The 22932-nt window shown below is 48.5% G+C and overlaps 1 protein-coding gene across 7 annotated transcripts in view; it reads right to left on the bottom strand.

Moving 5' to 3' along the window:
- The window catches only part of Pcnx2 (pecanex 2), a 150630-nt gene that overhangs the window by 36741 nt on the left and 90957 nt on the right, over positions 1–22932 (bottom strand). For 5 of the 7 annotated variants that reach the window (XM_063278079.1, XM_063278080.1, XM_063278083.1 and 2 more), the window contains 2 exons: positions 15489–15598; positions 10055–10183 (listed from right to left, as the gene is read on the bottom strand). In XM_063278079.1, coding sequence (XP_063134149.1) covers positions 10055–10183; positions 15489–15598 — 239 coding nt within the window. Of the gene's footprint in view, positions 1–10054; positions 10185–12424; positions 12570–15453; positions 15599–22932 lie in introns of those variants that run through there. The other 2 variants (NM_001427189.1, XM_039098293.2) reach the window with 2 other exon arrangements.

Here is a 22932-nt window from a genome sequence, read left to right on the forward strand (position 1 = left end):
AATTTAGTTTGTTGGTCCCTGGGCACCACTCACCTTTTGTTTGAGACAGGGCCTCTCCTTGGCCTGCAACTTTACCATACTGGCCAGGCTACCTTGCCCAGTAGAATCTTGCTAAGAAATCTTCCTATCTCTGCTTCCCATCTAGCTGTTGGGACCCAATGCTCACACTGTTGGCATCTTTATTTGGGTTCTGGAGATTGAACTCAGATCCTTATGCCCCCAGGGCAAGTGCTTTACTGGCTGATCCGTCTTCCATGCCTGTCCAGTTGCCCCTGACGCTGCACACTTGACTTGGATTTAAATGTAATCCTTGACACACTCGGTACAATTTAGCCAACAATGAGCATTTGTCAGGAATGTCACCAGAACGATGAGCTCTTGGCTGAACCTGCTTCCTGGGGATTGGAACTAATAACAAGAATACCAGGGTGGGGTTGTGTTTTTAATCAATGAAATGGCTTGTCTTCGGCAAGACAATCAACAGCATTGTTTGCTTCCTTGTCTGCCTCAGACATTTGCCAACCATCTAGGTAGGGTCCGGTGTGGAAGCGGTGGAAGATTCCACAGGACTAAGAGGGGAGCTCTCTGGCTGCTGCTCAGAAGGCCATGAATCCCAGCACTCTGCTCCACCTTGCTTCAGGTTCCCTCGCAAACAGCCTCACAGCATCTCTCAAGACGGCAGAGCCCAGGGCAACAGAAGAATCAAGCCAACAACAGGATCCTTCATAATGAGGGCTGAAATCCCACGTCTGCATACTCAGTCCCTGAACGGAATTTTAATTTCACCTTAAGACCTAGGACAAATGGAATTTCCAGCTGCAAAATAAACAACTTTTAAAGTGGGACCCAGCCAAGAGAAAGTCAATTATGCAGCTCCTTGGGGAGTTTAGACACTTCCTGAAGCTCTGTCCATTTGCAATGTAATCTTTCCGAAAGGTGGCAGCCACTCTGGAACACTAGGTCCTGTGAGCAATTGCTCAGTCAGGTCACCTGGTACCTACCCCCAGGCCGAGGGCGCTCTCCATCCCTCAGAAGGCAGGCGTCCGGTGCTCTGGGCAATCTGAGCTCTCCTCCAGTGAGACTGGCTTGGAAACTTAGTGCTTGCAACTCTGAGGTGCTAATTATCTCTGTGATTGGATTTCTGCCCTGTCTGCCCCGTTGCCTGACATCCCTAGGGACCTCCTGCTTCCGTCTTGTGCTTGCCCATCTCGGGGATGCGACTGATCAGGTACGTATGCACCCGAGGGTGAGATTGTTTTTCCCCAAAAGCTGCCTGACAAAGTCACTGTGTCCTGTGCATCTAGGTCAAGGGCTTTCGCAGGCCTCTAAGAGGTCTCTCCGGAGAGGCTGACCTCCGTATGTCATCATGGAGTGTGGAGTGCGGATAGCGGAGCTGGCTTCCTCCCCTGGACTGTCTTGTATCACCTCAAAGCACTCCCTAAGTGGATTGGTCACCTACCCTGTCACACGGGTTCAGAAGAGCAACTTAAGTAGGTTCACAGCAATGTTCTTCCCCGTGTTCACTGGCTTCTCTATACTCCAACTTCCAAATGCCCCTGGCTGGTGAAAGATGGCCAGCGTTATCCCCACAGGCGGGAATGGATGGTCCTTCTATTCCCCAAAGGACCACAGCGTTGTTAATCTCAAAGTCCACGTCTGGCTTTCAGTTATTCTCCTGTCTTTCTGCCCCCTTCCTTTGTCTCACAATTTTTTTTCTAACTTCCTCCTGCATGCTGGGTTTGGTATTTTTGTTTACTAAACTTCTATGGGGCGCAGACAGAAGAGCTGCCTCTTCTGTCTTATCCCCAGTTTTCCGGTTTTGTGAGAGAGCAAATAAACACACTGGGGAGCCTCTGATGCACAGAGAGGCACAGCTGTGGTCTGAGACAGCAAGCGGGGCAGGGATTCTAGCGGGGGACAGGCCAGTTTCCACCGAGCTGAGCTGACGTGAGCTGGGGATGGAAGGGGGCCCTGACGTTCCTGCACAGAGGCTTCTGGGAAAGTTTCGAAGTTTTCTGTTTTGTTTTGTTTTTTATACTTTTATTGGTATTTAATTTTCAGTAAGATTTCTGCGACCCGTAAATGTTCCGTGAGCCCACATGCAGGCAGAGAATAGTTGTGATACGCGCTATCTGAAGAGGCAATATTCTGTAACTCAGTTACACAGAAAAAAGAGTCAGACGTTTTTGTTTTTTTAAAGTTTCGACAACATTAGAAGGAAATCTGCTTCAAGCGTGATGTTTCAGATACTAAAACGGGGCTGTGCTGACTCCCAGCTCCAGGAACAGAAGGTCAAAGGCCAACACAAAGCTGTCACAATCCTTCCTCCCAGCTGTCCCTCATCCTCTTGGCTTTCCCTCTAGAAGGCTCCTTGACCATGGCGGGGTGGGTATTGGAAGCAGAATCTGTGGGTGATCTTGAAAACTGCAGCACAGAAGCCTGCCTTACAGTGTGCAGGGCTGCTCCTCAAAAAGGGGGTTTCTAGGGGTTGGGGATTTAGCTCAGTGGTAGAGAGCTTGCCTAGCAAGCACAAGGCCCTGGGTTCGGTCCCCAGCTCCGGAAAAAAGAAAAAAAAAAGGGGGGGTTTCCTCACAGCTTTAATTTTTCTACCCAAATAATTTTACTTAAAAATTTTTATTACACTTATTAGGTTCTGTTTAGGTGGAGAGGAGCTCACAGGACTCAGCTCTCTCACCCCGCCATGCTTGTCCTCAGGATCAAACTCAGGTGGTCAGGCTTGGTGGCAAGCATCTTCACCCATCGAACCATCTCCCCAGGCCCCCAAAGAATCCTCCTTAAAACCTGTAAACCATTTTCTTTTCCCCAAACCTCAGAGCCACGTTTTCTCACCAAGGCCTCCCTGGCTGCAGCAGACTGTGCCCTGATGTTACAGAAATCCAAAACAAGCAGCAGTGACTTTCAAACAGTCTGCGGCAACACTCACCACACAAGGGGACCTGCTGTGCTCAGCCGTCTCTGTGCCGTCAAACAATATCCCCCGAATCTCACACTCTGATGATTCTATTACTGGTCATTTCTCATTTCAAAATCACGAAGGGAGGGTAGAGAGACGCTGGGAGGGTAAGAGCTCCTGTAGAGGTGCCAGGTTCAACTCCTAGCACCCATGTCAGGTGGTTCACAACTGCCTGTCACTCCACATTCCAGGGGATCCTTCTCCTGGCCTCAGCGTGAGGTGAGGTCCCACGCTACTGCTCACATGCACGTACCCACACACAGATGCACACACACATACATGTCGTTAAGAATTTATGAACCAAATCACCAAAAACCACGAAGGAGGATCTGTGAGACGTCTCGAAAGAGGGGCCGAGGGTGTTAACAGAATGTTTCCAGAGTGACAAGACAGAACAGGGTGTGTTTTCTTCTACACAAATGAAACTAAATCCACAAGTAAGAGGAACCATTGTATACAAAGGAGCAGCCACGACACTCTGTGGAATGGCTTAGAATACAAAGCCTCTAGCCCAAGTTACCCTGGCACCCACTTGTCCTTCCCACAGTCCACTCTGCTTCTATCAGAGGGAATGACAGTGCAGTGGCCTACAGCGGCATTTGAGTCTTGGTGACGCTTGCCTCCCCTGGTGGGGACTCTTTGGTTAGTATTGCTAAGAGTTCTAGGCCTTCGGGAGTCCTAAATGACCAGGTACTTGGGACATGTCCAAAAAGCCTCTTATCCTGTGTGTATTTACAACACGCAATGAGAGGGTTTAAGACAGTGTAGCTTTAAAAGCTGTGTATCTCAGACTGGGGCATAGCTCAGCTGGTAAAATGACAGTCTTGAAGACCTAGGGGCCTGAGTTCACTCCCCAGAAGGTACATTTCAGAAACTCAGGCCTGGTGATGCACACCTGTAATCCCAGTACCAGAGAATCAAAGACAAGTGCATCTCTGGGGTTCACTGGCCAGCCAGGGTAGCCTTACTTAGCGAGTTCCAATCCAGTGAGAATCCCCATTTCAAATAATCAAGAGGGATGTCTCCTGAAGAACAAACCCTGAGGCTGTCCTTGAACCTACCACACACCTATAATCTCCCTCCCTTTCTTCCCACTTCTGCCTATTTTATTCTAGGGCTTTCTTTGCTTGGCACAGAGCACTGTGGTCTCACTGAGGCTACCTTGCCTCAGAACAAACCTCGTCTGCAGCTGTCCCAGCCTTGTACCTCTCTCAGCCATCTATCACCTGGCGTCCCTCCTGAGGCCCAGTAACCTGGTGCCCTTGAAGAGTCAGCAGCTTCAGACAGCTGGAGAGCAGGTGGGCACGGCTGGCTTTGTGTGCAATCCCACGCACGGCCTGCTTCATGACTCTGCACTTTTCGGGCACTTTTGCCACTCAGCAAAATGGAACCGATTCCAAGAAAACCACACACCATAGCATGAAGGATAGTAAGCGGCCACACAAGAAACCCTGAGGTGCTGCCTCTCCACAAAGGCCCTCTTCTCCTGAAATACGCCTACACAGTTGTTCATTGCCTAGCCTCGAGTGTCAGGTCTGCTCCTGAGAGCTATGTGAGAGCTTTCTCATGGGTCAGCAGAATGGTAGGGACAGGCCAAGCTCACCACTTTGCTCAATCAGACTTAGATCTGGGATTCCAGGCAAAAAGAATCCAGGGCCTGGAGAAAGACGTGGGAACATTTCACCACATCTCTCTATTCTAGTTTGGTGAGCCACTGGGTCAAATCAGATTATTTAAAAGACCATGAGTGGGTAATTACACAGGCATGGGTGACCCAAAGGCAGCTACATCATCAAAAATCCCACCCTGGTGAGTGATGACTCAGGATTGCTGGGCCCCTGGATGCAGTGGGCAGGCAAAGCAGTTCCACGGAAGAGCTTCTCCCAGGGTTTACCTGTCCTGTACAGCATCTTTGGAGAGGCCTCCTGAGTCTTGTATGTTTCATGACTGCTCATATACGTGAGCCTGTTGTGGACTTTTCAGTCAATCTGTAATAGCCGGTTCTTGTCTTGTGATAGCAGAGGGCTGTCTCCAGTGTTGAGCTTGCACCCCACACTACCAGGGGGGGGGGAAGCGGGGATTCCCTGTGCTCGTTAACTTTGTTCAGTGCTGGGGCCAGACACCTGACACAAGCAAGTTACAGAAGGAAGGGTCTATTTCCACTCACATTTAGAGGGGACAGTCTGTCAAGGCAGTGAGGCGTGGCGGCAGGATCGTGAGGCGGCTGGTCATGCGGACTCCACAGTGAGGAGGAAGAGAGAGATGAACATGGTACTCAGCTCACTTCCTCCTATCCGTGCAGTCTGCAGCCCATCAGATGCCACTGCCCACATTTACAGTGGATATCCCTATTCCTATTAACTCCACAAGCTCCATCACAGACACGCCCAGAGGGAGGTTTCCATGGTGACTCTGAATCTCATCATGTTGACTATAAAGTATAACCGTCATGACCCGTCCTACCAAGTGCTCCATAACCCCAGTCTCTGACTGGGACCTCTGACTCCAGGCTTCATACCCTTCTTCATACTGCACTGGATCTGCTGTCCACAGTCCCACTATCTGTCTCTTCCATACTGTGACCTGATGTCAGCCTGATTGGTGTGACCAGTGTGACTAGAGTGACCAGTGTGATCAATGTGACCAGTTTGACTAATGTGACCAGTGGTGATCAATGCGACCAGTGTGAGCAGCATGACCAGTATGATCAACGTGACCAGCATGATCAGTGTGACCAGTGTGACAAGAGTGATCAATTAGACCAGTTTGATCAGTGTGACCAGTGTGAACAATGTGACCAGTGTGATCAGTGTGAACAATGTGACCAGTGTGATCAGTGTGATCAATGTGACCAGTGTGATCAGTGTGACCGGTGTGATCAGTATGACCAGTGTGATCAGTATGACCAGTGTGACCAGTGTGATCAATGTTCCAGTGTGATCAGTGTGACCAGTGTGATCAGTATGACCAGTGTGACCAGTGTGACCAGTGTGATCAGTGTAACCGGTGTGATCAATGTGACCAGTGTGATCGGTATGACCAGAATATGCAGACCCTGTAGATTTCTCCCAAATGTCATCACATTAAACTGAGGTTTATTAAGTTTAAAGTTCTCTTTAGCCCTCATTCTTTGTTCAGACTTTGTCCTGTTCTATCTGGTATCTCTCATGGCTCACTTATGTCCCCCCTTATGCTCCTGTGGAAGGTAAGCCACCTTAGTGTTTAAATGCGTCTCTTTTGCTGGGCGGCACTTTTTATCCTGCCTCAGGCAGTTCATTCAGTGTTGTCACAAAGCCTCCTTGGCCCAGCTACTCACAAAGACTGGGGATTTATTGTTCACAGCACTGGAGCCTGCACGTCTGAGGCAAAGGTACCAGTAAAACCAGGTTCTGAAAGAGGCCTCTTCTGGATCACAGATGGCCAAGTTCCCACTGCGACCTTATGGTAGGAAGGCACCGGGAGAGCTCTCCCAGGTCTCTTGAAAGAGGGCCCAAATCTATTCACCAGGGTTCACCTAACAGTCTCCCAAATGTCCCGCCTCCTCCCATGGTAATCTGAGGTGAGAGGGTAGAATATGAACATAGAGATGGCAAGGGTGGAGACACAAACGGACCCCTCAAAGCCACTCGAGCCCCACAAATCTGAACATACCACAGACCTCTGGGTCCCTTCCCTTCACAGACGGGTGTGGTGATTTGGCATACTCTGGAGCAGGAAGGACAGGGTGGGAATAAGAATCACCCCAAACTCCCGTTTAAGGAAAACTGTGCCAGGATTCCCTTGCCTGACCCCTTTCGAAGCCCTCAGACAGCTAGTGTATCTGAGAGTCTTCAGAACCACATCCCTGCTGTCCTGCCGTCTTCCTACAAGTGGAGCTCCTCAGCACCTGAGTCGGGGAGGAGCTGGGCAATCCTCTTGGGATCAGGGACAAATGAACTTACAAGGTGACAACTCACCTTGCACTCTGGCCCTCACCGTGCTCCCCGGCTACCTGAAGGCAGGCACTATTCCTTCACGCTATTATGGTAATCACAGGCTTCACAGCTCAGCATCAGGACTGTTGAGATGAGCTGGGGTGAGGTCACCCAGCAACAGCCTATCTGAGCGTCTCAGTGAAGCGTACAGGCTACATCTGCCCAGAGCTCTCCTGCTGCTATAGAGTGTACAGATCTTCCCAGAAGTGAGGCAACCAGACAGAGCAGGCCATACCCTCTCCTTCCAGATATGCTCCTCTTGTGACTAAGGCTGTCTGGGACAAACACTTTAACTGAATACTGCTGAGTGGTATGTATGTGCATGTATGTGCGTGCGTGCATGAGTGTACATGTGCTCTCTGTGTTCTCTCTGTGTATTCTGTATGTATGTGCATGTCCTGTGTTACAAGTGTTCTCTCTGTGTTTATGTGTATGTTCAGAGTCTATGTTCTGTATGTGTGTTCTCTGTGTCTGTACTGTATTCACAAATGCATTGTTCATGTGTGTTTTCATATGTTTTAGGTAAGTTCATGTGTATGAGAGGGAGGAAGGAAGGAGGGAGGGAGGGAAGGAGGGAAGGAAGGAGGGAGAGAGAGAGAGAAAGAGAGAGAGAGAGAGAGAGAGAGAGAGAGAGAGAGAGAGATTGATTGGGGATATGTATGTGTGCTATGTGAGAGGCTTCAGAACATAACAGACAGTGCTCAGGGACCAGAAGGGCAGCTTGGGTTTATATTCTGGCTGGACTGTTCACTGGTTCCACGACCCTATATAAACCATGACATTTTCCAGGGTTTTCTTGGAAATGGGACTGCACAGAGTAGCTGTCGAGGCTGAAATAACTGTTAGACGTGAGAAGGGAATCAGTAAACTTGGGAAGCTGAGGAGTTTGGCCCCTGGCTTTGCTGCCATTCTGGTCTCGCTGCCACCGCAGTGGTTATTACCAGTGCCGGACCTAGGGCTGGCCCAGCAGAGGCCAGCAGAACTGTCACAGCAATGGGACACCTCATCATGCAGTTTCATGACCTGCCCCTCAGCAACAATGACAACCAGGCAGGAAAAGTACCATTATTTGCCCAAGAGCCTCGTGAGCAGGCTCACAGAAACTGTGGGGTAGTAGACTATAGGCTGGAGTGTGTGGGTCCCTCCCTGCATCCCTGTATAGGCACAGAAGCACTGTAGATATCAGCTCCAAACCTCCTCCCTCGTACGTAAGAAAAGGAGCCAGGCACGGTGGCATGAGCATGGGATTCTAATAGCTGGGAGTCTGAGGCAGGAGGATCATGTTAGAACTCAGGCTGGGCTAAGACACTGTGATGGTCTATGTATGATTAGCTCAGAGAGTGGCACTATTAGAAGGTGTGGCCCTTTTGAAGTAGGTATGTCACTGTGGGCGTGGGCTTTAAGATCTTAACCCTCAGCTTCTCCTGCACAATGCCTGCCTGGATGCTGCCATGTTCCTCCCTTAATGATAATGGACTGAACTTCTGAACCTGTAAACCAGCCCCAATTAGATGTTGTCCTCATAAGAGTTGCCTTGGTCATGGTGTATGTTCACAGCAGTAAAACCCTAAGACAGACACTATCTCAAAAACTGAACATCGAAGAAAGGAAAACAGGAAAGACGTGAAGGAGGGAGGGAGAGGCAAAAGATAAAGTTTTCCCCAGCTAGGGTCCCCTGAACCTAATATTGTGAGTTCAGTCAGGTAAACACCTCACATCCCAGCCTTGGTGGCAATGGGACCCCCTGTAGAGCAGACATGCTAGCCTGCCCGAGGATCATGCTAGTTTGTATGCACATGGGGCTTAATGTGTGCTGAGATGCTGACTCATTTCCTCCTTGCTCGTGTCGATGAAACAGGACCCACTGTCACTGACAAGGGAGGAGAGGCTGCCAAAGTTGAAGGGTTTTAATCCATGTACCCCACTGTCTGCCCCAGGACACATGCTTATACTCAAACAAATTGCCTCACAGCGGAAACCGGAAGCCATGGCCGCCTACCTTCAGGCCAACCTCTGAGCCACAGAAGGCACAAAACACAATACCAGAGTTCTGCCAAGTGTAGGCACGGCCAAGCAAGGCCTCTGCCCGAGATGGTGTCTCGATAAAAGCTCTCCTCTCCTGCAGGCAGAACTCAAGCCCCCCTTGACAATTCACTAGGAGGTCTTTGGAATTACACAGCAAGGGCTGGTGATGTAGACAGTAGAGGGCTTGCCTGGTATGCATGGGACCCTGGCTCTGATTTTAAGCACTGTGTAAAGAGGGTGCTTGCACAGCATGAGAGGGAGAACAGGAGGATGATCAGAAATCCAGTGTCTTCTGTAGCTATGTAAGGATCGTGGGGCCAGCCCAGGCACACATTAGACCCAGTTTCAGAAAGAAAAACAATTACTCCTCACTAAGCCACTGTGCCCGTCATTGTTTCTGCCCTTAATGAAGAGTGGTAGACTGATCTTAGCCATGTTCTGAGCTTTGGGTTCCATCCCTATTATCAAAAATTAATTAGGACAAAATCCCCCATTGATTACTACATCCACAGAGAATCTGGAGCCTGGTTCAAACGGTCAAGGGAGGGGGAACCTGGGAGCCACAGTCTCCTACCTGATGTGTTCTACAGGTGCCATGGTACTCCTGTCTGTACAGAGCCCTGATGAGTGGGCTTGGCAGAGGCATCGTGTAGCTGAGATTCTGATGCTCACAGAAGGGACAGAAAAAGAAGGAAGGGAGCCTCCCTACAGGCAATTCCAGCACATCAAAGCACCTGGGCCATGACCTGCCCATCACATCTCTTAGGCCAGCAGCTAAGAACCAGCTGCGTATCTCTTTCTCTTCATAGCTCTCCAGCTATGATGAGCAGCAGAACCCTAGTCCACACTGTACCCGGAGACACCGACTCACACTCCAGGAGGCCCGAGGCGCGCCGACTCACACACTGCACTGGCAGCAGATCACAGATTCACACTGCGAACTGGGGAAGCCACGGGAGCCTGGGTCAGACCCCATGTACGGAGCAGGATGTAAACAGTCCAAAACGATCCAGAGGGTCAGGGAGTTAAGTGCCAGGACACATGGGAATATAGCAGCTTAGCAGTGACATTAAGCTCTTACTTATAGCTTCTCTCCCAGAACTTCACTGGCCTGACGTAGGACGTGATGAATATGACGCTTCCGAGGAACGGACTCAGGGGTGTGGAGAAGATCGAGGTGGCGAATGTCTGGAAGAAAAGCATGGCGGAGTCTGAGAGGATAGGGTTAAGGCGGAATACATGCTGTCAACGCCAGAGGTTTAAAACACCAAGCCATGGGTACCGGGTCCCGAATCTGCAATCCCAGCACCAGGAGGGTGGATTGGAAGTTAACATTCATCCTTAGCTACAGTGAGAATTCAAGGCCAACCTGGGCTACAGGGAGGCTATCCATATGGACATCAACGCTGACCTCTGAGTGTCACATATATGTGCATGTGCCATGTACATGTGAGCGCGCACACGCATGTAGGCATTTGTGCATGCACATGTGTGCGCATGCACACACATGCATGTAAGCACACAGGCATGCACACACACAGGGATGCACACACTCATGTACTTACTAAACAAAAGTAAAAAGCTGGGAACTCTAGGGAGGCGTGGTGGAAGGTGGATAAGGGTGTGAATGAAGAGCTTCTGTGAGACAATGGATGAAGGTATTCAGTTAAACCATCACTAATAGTACCGACCAACACAGATCCTAGACAGGATCGTGGTGCAAAGGTCACCCACAGCCTTCTTCGGTTCCTCCCAACAGAAAGTGCAAGAGGTTAGTCTACAAGGCAGATGACCCGTGAAAAGCACAATTAGACGAAATCCTCAACACCGATAATTAAACACTTTACAAAAGCCACCAGGAGCTTAAAGCTGCCTCCTCACCATGCACGTTTAGGCTGTAATCTAATTATGAGGAGATGATAGCTGGGCACAGTGTCTACACACATCGAAAAGGGTGAGTTTCTCTTCCCTAGAGGCTGGAAGTTCACAAGTCAATGGAGGTGACAAGAGAGGAAACATGCTGGAACCAGAGAGAGCAATTTACCCAAGAGTACCCTGCTGGCTGGAGAGCTAATTTGATTCCAAAATAGAGCAGATTAGTCTGTTCTCGAGGTGGGATGGAGCCCACGTTTCTTAACAATGTGATGAGATAATTAACAGTTGACAATTGGGTGGAATCGAACCCGACATTTATGGACCGTTATGTAGACCCAGCTTCTCCACCCTTCATCTCACTCGGACTCCAGGTGCCTCGAGCCCTGACCTTCCTCACTAAACGAGGATGAAGAGGTCTGTGGAGGAGGAGAGGCTTTGCAGGCAATGGCCAGCACCAGGGTGGGGGTGGGGCAGTTGGAAGGCCTTGCCTCAGCAGAGTAAATGATGTCACTAAAGGGCCAGTTTGACGGAAAATATGGATTTCGGGATATTCCAAAACTGGTTGTCAAATGTCCTATACGATATGGGTCTTAAAGGTCTTCATTTCTTGTGTGTGTGTGTGTGTGTGTGTGTGTGTGTGTGTGTGTGTGTATCTGTGTGTGTACCTAGAGCCTATGTTTGTACTTGGGTGCACATGCATGTGAATGCCAGAGCTCAGTCTTGAGTGTCTTTCCTCAGATGCTGACAGTCTGGTTTTGGAGACATGATCTCCCATTGACCTGGAGCTACCATTGACTGGGAGCTCACTGAGACGGCCGCTAGGCCGACTGGCTAGTGAGTTCCAGGAATCTCCCTGTCTCTACCTCTCCATCACTGGGACCACAAATGCCTGCCAAATACAACCAGTCTGTTTACATGAGGCCAACTCAGGTCCTTGTGCTTCTAAGGACACCATGACTCCTTGAGGCCAACTCAGGTCCTTGTGCTTTTAAGGCCACCATGACTCCTCGAGGCCAACTCAGGTCCTTGTGCTTTTAAGGCCACCATGACTCCTCGAGGCCAACTCAGGTCCTTGTGCTTTTAAGGCCATCATGCTTCTGACTTTTCTTAAGCCCTAATGTCTCTATGCCCTAAGAGAAGGTATCTGCAAACTGAAGTGTTTGGCTCTAACCCCTGCTGCATGATTGCTTCTTCTAGTGACTGGGATTCACTGAGTAGACAACACGGGTCCTGGTATGGGCACTGCTGATGTGCAGGGCAGGCAACCGTGTCAGTTTAGCCAGGAGCTGTGAGGAATACCTGGGGTCCACATGCTCACCATGGAGCAGAGATACTGACAGGAAGTTTAGCCAGGAGCTATGAGGAATACCTGGGGTTCACATGCTTACCACGGAGCAGAGACACTGACAGGAAGTGTCATCAGCTGTGAAGTGCTGAGGATCAGTGGTCCCCACATTAAACTGTGACCATGGCTCCTTGACTATGCATTTGTGTTTCTTTGGTAATTTTCAGGTAAGAAACATGCTTGGAAGTCCAGACGAGGAACCTTAGACACACATCAGAATGAGAACTTGCCTCAGTTTTCTACCCACTCTAACTTTATATAAAGGACTTGTTAGGAAACAGGATGCCTTGCAGTTGAAGAATGGGGTAAGCATTGTCTCCTCTTCGTTTACTCCACCAAATAAACTTGAAACTGATTTGTAAATAGCAACACGGATCTAGGAACAGGAATAGAACATGCTGTCAGATTTCACCCATCCTGCTGCGAAGCCTGCAAGCTACAGTGATAACCTGTCTGCAAGATATGCCCATTGTCACACTAGTGGCACAGCATTAGGGGACTAACCAACGACTTAACAAAACAAAACTGGATTTAAGGCTCAATCCATGAGATCGAGTTCATACCTCAAAACTATTAATGAAGGCAAGAATCTGAGACTGAAGAGACCACTGGTCCTATGGGACACCTACTATTATTCTGCTAAATGAACGTAACCATAAAACTATTCCTAGTGACATATTGCTATACTCATAGATCAAGCAGTTCTCAAACCCCATTAGGGAAACAATGGACCATGTGGAGAGAGAGAGACTTTGGAGTGCACAGCCTCCTCTCAAGCCTCAGGGATGTATGGAGAAGGGGAGGAGGGGGAGATTGTTAAGAACCAGAAGTGATGGGTGGCTTAAAAAATGTTTTAATAACTTTAAAAAATTTACAGAATCTAGAATACATTATTACTTAGTGATTATCACAAGTATGTTTCTGTCCTGACCACCAAGATGAGTAAGAAATTTCCTGTGAGGAACGTCAGTTAACTCTCTGAAATCTTCAAGTGAGAAAAGCTTCCAGCCTAGTTCGTATGAGATCATCGACATAACCACAAGTCCCTGCACCTGTCTGTGCTGCTGGTTTTAACTCTCATCCTGACAGAACCTAGAACCACCCAGGAGGAGATCCTTGGGGGAATTGTTCAGATCGTGTTCTGCCGTGTGCCGGTCTGTGAGGGATCACCTTGATTGTTCGCTGAGGTGGGAAGACCACCCATGTTTGTGTGACGCTACTTCATGGGCCGGACTGTGTGAAGAAAGCTGATGGCACGAGGGAGCAGGCCAGGATGCAGACCCTTCTCACTGGCCTTACGAGAGCGTGACGGATTGACGGACAGAGGGCATGATGGATTGACGGCTTGAGTTTCTGCCTCCAGTGCCCCTCAGTGACCATTCCTCCATAACCCGGAACGTGAGCCGAGTAAACCCTTCCCTCTCCTAAGCTGCTTGCCTCAGAGTGGTTGTCATGGCAACACAAACAAAACTAGAACACTATCTGTCTCAGGACATGCTCCTGAGTTTGACCTCCAAGTTGTGCGGTGCCCAGGAATCTACTCAGCTTACAGGCTCCTCCCAGGAATCTACTCAGCTTACAGGTTCCTCCCAGGAATCTACTCAGCTTACAGGCTCCTCCCAGGAATCTACTCAGCTTACAGGTTCCTCCCAGGAATCTACTCAGCTTACAGGTTCCTCCCAGGAATCTACTCAGCTTACAGGCTCCTCCCAGGAATCTACTCAGCTTACAGGTTCCTCCCAGGAATCTACTCAGCTTACAGGTTCCTCCCAGGAATCTACTCAGCTTACAGGCTCCTCCCAGGAATCTATTCAGCTTACAGGTTCCTCCCAGGAATCTACTCAGCTTACAGGTTCCTCCCAGGAATCTACTCAGCTTACAGGTTCCTCCCAGGAATCTACTCAGCTTACAGGTTCCTCCCAGGAATCTACTCAGTTTACAGGTTCCTCCTGGGGCTCTGACACCAGATGCTCTGAGCCCCACAATCAGAAACACGGGTATTGAAAGTCTAAAATCCATGGGAAAAGAAACTCCGAGGGACAGATATTAAGTGTGCATCAAGAGAAGTGTATTAACCTATCTCTTCAAGTATATTCTGGTGCCTTTTTTATTCATCTTGTTATTGTGAGACAGTCTGGTTTTATGGCCTTATTGGCCTGGACCTATGTAGGTCCTACCTATCTGGAACCTGTAGGCAATTCTCCCGCTCATTGCTTCTGCAAGCAAGGATTGCACGTTTGCATCACCACGAATGGCTTCCTTTAATCAACGTCTCTCTGTCTCTCTACAGCTGGGCATAAAATTCAGTTATCTGTGTCGGCTCGATCATTAGAAACGGCATCTCCAATTTGCTTTGAGCTGAACTAAATCGAATTAAAGCTAATCATTCTGGGGAAACACATTAAAAATGTACAGAAACCAGGTCTGCCTAGCAACCACGAAATAAAACCATGATTTATTTTTTTTTAGGCTCCAAAATTTTTTCAGGGTAATTCTCCTTGTATCTAATTCTAGATTTCTCAATATTAATGAGGGTAGATGTAAAAACTATATTATATTACAAGGTAATAAATAATATATCGAATCCGTTAACCCTATCCATAACGTGTAAGGGTAAATAGATGTGAACAAGTTTGCCTAAGTCAACCCAATTATTTAACCAGTTATTCTCCATTTAAAAGTCCAACCTTCTAGGGGTTGGGGATTTAGCTCAGTGGTAGAGCGCTTGCCTAGCAAGCACAAGGCCCTGGGTTCGGTCCCCAGCTCTTAAAAAAAAAAAAAAAAAAGAAAAGAAAAAAGAAAAAAGAAAAAAAAGTCCAACCTTCTGACTGTATACCTGGAGTTAGGAGAAGGAAGGGTGTAGAACTGTGAAATTTGGGTCAGCCAGCTGCACAATCTGAATTCTGTATCTGGGACCCATACATTGGGAGGGAAGGAAACCTTTTTCCATAAATTGTCCTTTGACCTTCACATGTGCACCATAGCACATGCTTCTCAGTAAATCTCTCTCTCTCTCTCTCTCTCTCTCTCTCTCTCACACACACACACACACACACACACACACACACACACGTGTAAAAATAACCACTGTGCATGCACTGAGGAGGAGGCAGCTTCTGGAACGACACGATGTCTCTTAAGGTTAAGTGGCCTGAAGGGGACCCTGAGCGCCTCTCCTACATGCATTTAAATGCAATCGGACAGAGTACAGGGCTGTTACTGCCAGGTCGGTGGAGGGCTCCTGTCTGTAAGATGCCAACCTCAGCTTGGCAGGACAGAGCGAGCAGAAAGGATATGAGGGATGGCGAAGAGCTGGGCAAACACATGGAAGGAAGAGCCCCAGGCCATCTGCCAAGGGGCCACGTAGGCCAGGACGAACTGCAGCTTCTGAAGCAGGTCTCCAAGCTGAAAGCAGAGAGAGACAGGTTAGAGCAGACAGAGCTGGCCCTGGTCACCACATCGAGGTCACTCAAAGGATGACGTCTGTGGGGTAGAGGCCACAAGGTCACTGCTTGCTTCCGTGTCACAGTGTCATCTGTCCTGCAGGCCATGCAAGACGGTGTCTGATGATGCTTTCCGGAGGCCACAGGTCAACTAGAGCCGTGGCTGGTTCATTTCAGCAGGTCCACACATGGGCAGTGTGTCTGCCCTTCTTATAGCAATAATCACAGCTGTTCTTCACAGGGGACATTTTCAGCATATCTGTACAAATCCCAGTGTCCTCGATGTTTCTCAGGCTTGTGTGTGTGTGTATGGTGTGGAGTGGGCATTTATTTGTTTTGCATGTGTTTGTATTCACATGCGTGTGTATGGTGTGGGTTTGCATATGTGTGTGTTCGAGTGTGTGTGTGTGTGTGTGTGTGTGCAGGTGCACATGTGTGTGCATGAATGGAAAGAACAGAGGTCAACTTCTTGTTTCCACTGGCATGGTTAACTTTGTTTATTTTACTTGTGTGTATGAGTATGTGTGTGTGTTGTGGGTGTTTATATGTTTTGCATGTGTTTGTGTTCACATGTGTGTGCATGGTGTGGGTTTGCATATGTATGTGTTTGTGTGTGACCACATGCGTGTGTAGTGTGTGTTTGTATGTGTTCACGTGCCATGTGTGGTGTGAGTGCTTGTGTTTACATGTGGGAGTGTAGGTATGTGTTCCTATATGTGTGCATGGGGAACCAGAGGTCAGCCTCAGGTGTCATTCCTCCGGTGATTATTTGTTTATTTTGCACGTATACATGATGGTGTGCATGTGTGTATACCTGTTTGAGTGTAAAGCTGCACATGTGTCCAGGTGGGCATGCATATGGGGTTCAGGTGAGATTCAAAATCTGGGCCTCGTGCTGTGTGTCAAATGCCTTACTCACTGAGCCAGCTTGTTCTCTGAGACAAGGTTGCTCACTGGCTTGGAACCTGCTGATTCCTCTGGCCTGAAGCCCCAGGAATCCTCCAGTCTCTCTCCCCAGCACTGGGGTTCTGGGCATGCGCTATGAGTCAGCTCCCTGTGCAGGTTCTGTGCAGAAGCGCAGGCTGCCATGATTGAGAGAAGCGCTTTACCGGCTGAGCGTCTCATTTCCCTAGCTTGTTGCTCGTGGTGCTATTTCATCTGTGAGGCTCCAGTACGTGGAAAAATGGCTCCACCTATGGAGCTGCCCTTAGAAAGGCCAGGTGGGCAGGGAGAGCTACACCAGCTAGACAACCAGCACAAGCCAGCACAAGCCCTGATAGCCAAGAGGACCTTGCTCTTGCAAGCCCTGTCAGTTCAAGGTCTCATCTTATTGTACCTATTTAAAATTGTGTGTGCATGAGTGCATGAGTGTGTGTGTGTGTGTGTGAATGCGTGTGTGCACGTGTGTGTGTGCACATGCATGCATGCTCTATGGAGGGGTGCATGCACACCATGCTGCACGTGTGGAGGTCAGAAGCTAACAATTTTGTATAGCCAGTTCTGTCCTTTGCTCTCACATGGGTTCCAGAGGTTGAACTGGGGTGGTCAGGCCCATACAGCAACTGCCTTCACCAACCGAGACACCTCACCAGCCCGATACGCCATCTCCTAAGTTCACAGGAAGCCCAGTCTCCCTGCCCTACATTGTCCCAGACACTACGTTGATAACTCTTAGTGTAGTAGCTATTAAGAATTCCTCTCATGGCTCCTGTCTACGTAAAACTGTGAGCACGAGCGAGACTTGCTTAAGTGATACATACCCCCTCCCCCCCTCAAAGGCCTGAGTGACGGAAAGTTTCTCTGTTCCATTTTTCCCAGGGTGGTTGTGTCCTGGGAGGCTCTTCAGACACCTTCCCAAGAAGCTAGTAAGTAGGTCAGGCCCAGCCATGCAGTCAGACGGGCTGCTCCAGGGAGGGCACATCTGCGAGCACGGAGCTTGTGCAGGTCCAGCACAGTGGCATTGTGATTAAATGAATCTATTACAATTATTTTTTGCTTAGCATGGCAGTTTGTATTTACGCATAAGCAAAACTAGTAATCAGACATCGAAGGCTTCCAAACCCAGCATTTTCTTGCTCTAATTGTGCCCGGGGCCCCATCTCTCCCGGTGTCTCCTTTCCCTCATGAATATCATGAAGGGTGTGATGCCAGCTTAATACATAATGCTAAACAGAAGTCTTGGGGGAAGGGTGACCTGGGCCATTTTCTGTCCATGGAGAAGCCAGGGTTCCTTGATGCCAGCTCTTTCTATCCCCTTCCCCACCTTTCCATGGATTCTGAGAAAAACTACGTGTGGAGGACTTGATGCTTGGACTATATGGGTTTAAGACTATGGGCTGGAATGCCCTAGACAAATATTCCAAGTCCCCATGTTCTCAAACAGGAGTTGACAGGGACAGTGGATAGTGAGAGAAACAGAGATCGTTTATGAAGAAAAAAGGCAGAGGCCCAGCAGCATGAGTCAGCAGACTGGGACCCCTATGGGCAATCTGTAGGTGTGAACTTTTCTCCACACGGGCTGTTCTATGTGGAGGTTCCCAGTCTGGTTTATTTTATATGTTGTGGTGTGTGCATGAGCACGTGTGTGTGTGTGTGTGTGTGTGTGTGTGTGTGTGTGTGTGTGTGAGAGAGAGAGAGAGAGAGAGAGAGAGAGAGAGAGAGAGAGAGAGTATGTGTGACCTTTATGGGTAATCTGTAGGTGTGAACTTTTCTCCACATGTGCTATTTCATGTGGAGGTTCCCAACCTGGTTTATTTTATATGTTGTGATGCATGAGTGTGTGCATACACATGTATGTAGCCATGTGTATGCATGTGTGTCGCCACGCGTATGCATGTGTGTATACATTTATGTGTGTGCATCTTTAAGGGTCTCTCACTGGCCTGGAACTCACCTAGTAAGCTAGGCTGCCAGGTCATTGAGCCTCAGAGAGGTCTTGGCTTCCCTCTCTCTGGAATTCCAAGTATGCACACCATGCCCAACTTCTCTGTCTTGTTTTTGGGTTTCAGCTCAGGCCCTAATGCTTGCACAGCAAGCACTCTAGCTACTGAACCACCTCCCCCACACCCCTTAGACACTAACGTAACTACATTCTCCACCCCAGTCTCTTGGCACAGGAGTTCATCTACCACACTCCAGCTCTGACCCTTCTCTTCTGCTTCTGTAAGACACCGTCTCAGTGTCACTTGAAACAACAGGCCCTCCCTCCCCAGGTTACCCATGTGGCTTCCCCAGACAGGCCACCAGCAGTTTCCAAGTCTCTTTCTGTCCTTTTTCTGTCCTCCTCCTCCACTGCTCTTCCGCTGCGCTGGTTCAAGTCCCTGTCATTAGCCATATGACTTCCAAAGGAGACATTGAGGTATTTGTTCTGTAATCCTTGCACTCCAGAGGATGAAGTTCAAAGACACAGAGCTCACTGCATAGGAGGGCTTTGTTTCCAAACATCTCTCTTCCCTTCCCTTCCCTTCCCTTCCCTTCCCTTCCCTTCCCTTCCCTTCCCTTCCCTTCCCTTCCCTTCCCTTCCTTCCTCTCCTCTTCCTCCTCCTCTCTCTCTCTCTCTCTCTCTCTCTCTCTCTCTCACACACACACACACACACACACTCACACTCACACTCACTCTCAGACACTCACACCATCTAGAGTCACAGACATGTGACTCCTGCCCAGCTACACCTGTTTCCCAGTGTTTAGCCATCACGGGAATCAGGCCCTAACTTGGTAGCACTCCTGCTCTGACCTCAGGGTCCCCATTATGATGCTTCTCCTGTTTTCACCTCTAGATGCTTAGAACACACCTCCTCTCCCCAAGTCTTTGCACCACCCCCAGCCACCACGAAGCCTGAAACATGTGTCCCAACTTAAACTTCCGCACCTTTCAAAAGCTTCTGTGATTTTCACGTGCCTGACACCCCCCCCCCTTAAAGCTCCAGGTCAGCACCTTCGATTTCCAGTCATGAAGACTGACTGGGCACCTCTTCTAGAACCTTCAGTAGGATGGCCTCCTTACTGGAGAAGTTCCTGTCCTAGACTTGGCTGACAGCACCACAAAATACAGACTTAGCCTGAGAGCCTGCACTTGAACCTAGTTCTCTCACACGCCATTGTGAGACCATGCAACAATTCACTTTACTCTTGTGCCTCAGTTTCCCTCTTATAAACTGAAAAGCACGGTCAGGAAAGCTGCAAAGATGGATGGGGTGTTCAGAGCGGTTCCTGGCCCATGCACAGTGCCAGGGCTGTGCTAACCATCACACTGTTGGTCATTGAGAACTCTGGGACAGAGCTTGGCACCCGTAGAAACTTCATTGTGCACGATGTATGTGTGTACATGTTCACGTGTGTGCACGTCTGTACACACGTGGGTCAGTGTCATGTGACCTCCTCAAATGCTCGCTTTCTTATTTTTGGAACTAGGGGCTCTCGCTGAACCTCGTGCTTGCTGCTGGTCAGCAAGCCTTCCCACCACCCACACAGAGCTGTGATAACAGGTATGTGTCCTCGAGATGGGGTTTCATGTAAGGAATCTGAACTCAGGTCCTCATGCTTATGCGGGTTACATACATTTCCAGTTGAGCCCTCTTCCCAGCCCAGGAGCTGCTTTTTGAACACAGTGTTCTGAATTAAATTCTTTTGTAAAAGGCTGAATTCTATTTTTAAAAAGGCGTTTTATTTTAAATGTAAGACCCACAAAGTACAAGGAAATGCCATTTAGAGATTGCTACAGAGACCCTGAACGTGAAGTGGTCCCCTCTGTGGTCCCCTCTAGCAAGGCTGCACACTGTGCTTCGGTAGCAATTATCCAATCGACATCAACAGCCCCGCCATTAATTTTAATTTCCTGAGTGGCAAAAGCATGCTGGCTGAACTAATGGACTGTGGAATTTCATGTTTAATGTGTTAGGGGATGGCCGGGTTCTCTCAGGTCATGCATACACACCCTCTTGCAAACGGTACTAAGACAAAATGATTCTTACGAATGTCCCACGGCCAGCGGGATGTTGTGCAAGGACTGTGTCATCTTTGGTCTGCTTACGATCAAATATTCCTCCTAGCTACCAAGTGTCCTCACACAACTTACTGTGACCCAGACAGATCTGGATGGACCAGGCAGATCCCAGCACATCGAAAGGGTTTTCTTGGTCTTCCAACTCTCATGAAGAGTTCGATGTAGTCAGGAATGACCTTAAACTTTTCATCCTCCTGCCTCCAACTCCTTAGTGCTAGGATTACAGCCACATGCCACCATACTTGATTTAGCTGGTCCTGGGCTTTGTGCAAGTAAGGTAAGCATGTTACTGACCGAGACACATTCTCATTCCTGTATTACATAGGTGTAACAGGTGTGTGTGTGTATGTGTGTGTGTGTGTGTGTGTGTGTGTGTGTGTTGACAAGCATACATCCGTGTGGTCAAAGGCCAGAGATGGAAGTTAGGAGTCTTTCCTCAAGTACTCTCACCATTATATTTTGAAGCAAGGTCTTTCACAAAGCCAAGGGCTCACCAGTTTAGTTAAGCTGATCGGCCAGTGAGATTCATCCATCTCTGCTCTCCCATGACTAAGATCTTATAATTATAGCCAATACATTCATTCAATGAGTGATTCCTGAAAGCATTGCTGCCTGCAAACCCAGCACTGGAAGTTTCTAGAAAGCCTCTAGGACACAAATTAAGAGAATGCAGTATTACTACCGTTAGGAACCATCATGTAGATGAGCATTAGACACCCCCCCACACACATACACACACACATACACACACATACACACATACATACACATACATACACACACATACACACACATACACACACATAGACACATACATACACACATACATACACATACATGCATACACACATACACACACATGCACACACATACATACACACACACATACACACACATACACACATACATACACACACATACACACATACACACATACAAACACATGCACACACATACACACACATACATACACATACATACACACACATACATACACACACATACACACACATATACACATGCACACACATGGGTCTTGCAGGCAGAACCTTTCTGGGGGACGTGACTTCTCACTGTCAGGACAGCTGCCTGCTTCGTTAAAGCTATGTTTGGGGTGAGATTCTTGCTCCTCACTGCAGCAGCTTTCTGACATTTCTCTCTGCAGACAAGGGGTGAGCTTGGAGAGGAGTAGGATAGGACGGGACTCTCTCATCCTTCACAGGATGCCTGTTTCTCTGCCCTTTTTCTCTGCTACCCCCACCCCCCTCAGCTGTTCTCCTAGCCTAAAGTTGATTACTCAAATGATAGCCCTAAGCTCTCCTTCAGTTGGAGAAAACAGGAAAGTTCCTACTTTGGGTCTTTCTGAAATCATTGGTATTTTAACCCATAGTTCACAAGGATCATAGGAGGCAGTTCACATGACACAGCAGTTCTCTTGCAGTCATGAGGCTCTGGGTTCCAGCCCCAACATTATACAGAGTGAACGTGGCGGTGCACACCTATAATACCAACACTCAGGAGGGGGATGCAGAGAGATCATAAACTGAGGTTATGCTCCTCAGTTTTTTTTTTTTTTCTTTTTTCTTTTTTTCGGAGCTGGGGACTGAACCCAGGGCCTTGCGCTTGCTAGGCAAGCGCTCTACCACTGAGCTAAATCCCCAACCCTGCTCCTCAGTTTTTTGTCAACTTGACACAAACTTACACATACCTGGGGAAGGGGTGTCTCAATTGATGGACTGTCTTTATCAGACTGGCCTATGGCCAAGTCTGTAGGGATTTTTTTTAATTAACGACTGGTATAGGAGGGTCCAGCCCACTGTGGACTGCGTCATTCCTCAGCAGGGAGACCTAGATTGGAGAGACTCAGTAGGCAGCACTCATCTATAATGGTTGCCTCATTTCCTGCCTTTGGCTTCCTTTGATGATAGATTATAAGAGGTATATGAAATAAACCCTTTCTCCCCAGGTTGCTTTTGATCAGAATTTTTATCACAATAATAGAGAAGCTAGAATACAAATTGGTATCAGGAGTGGGAATTTGTTGTGATGGACCCCACCACATGGCTTTTATGTCTTGGACTATTATATAGGAGGAAGGTAGATGACTTTAGAGCTTTGGTCTGGAAAGACATTGAATGCCTAGATGCCCTGTTGTGGGAACTTGGGAGGCACTGCTTAGGGAAATGCAGACGACAGAGGTCTGGCTTGTGACACGTGAGAAGGATTTGAGAGTCTCTCAACAACTCTATCAGCACCATTAAGAGGATATTTTGAAGAAAAACCAGTGGCTT

This window comes from Rattus norvegicus, chromosome 19 (assembly GCF_036323735.1).
Source record: "Rattus norvegicus strain BN/NHsdMcwi chromosome 19, GRCr8, whole genome shotgun sequence".
Taxonomy (NCBI): Eukaryota; Metazoa; Chordata; class Mammalia; order Rodentia; family Muridae; genus Rattus; species Rattus norvegicus.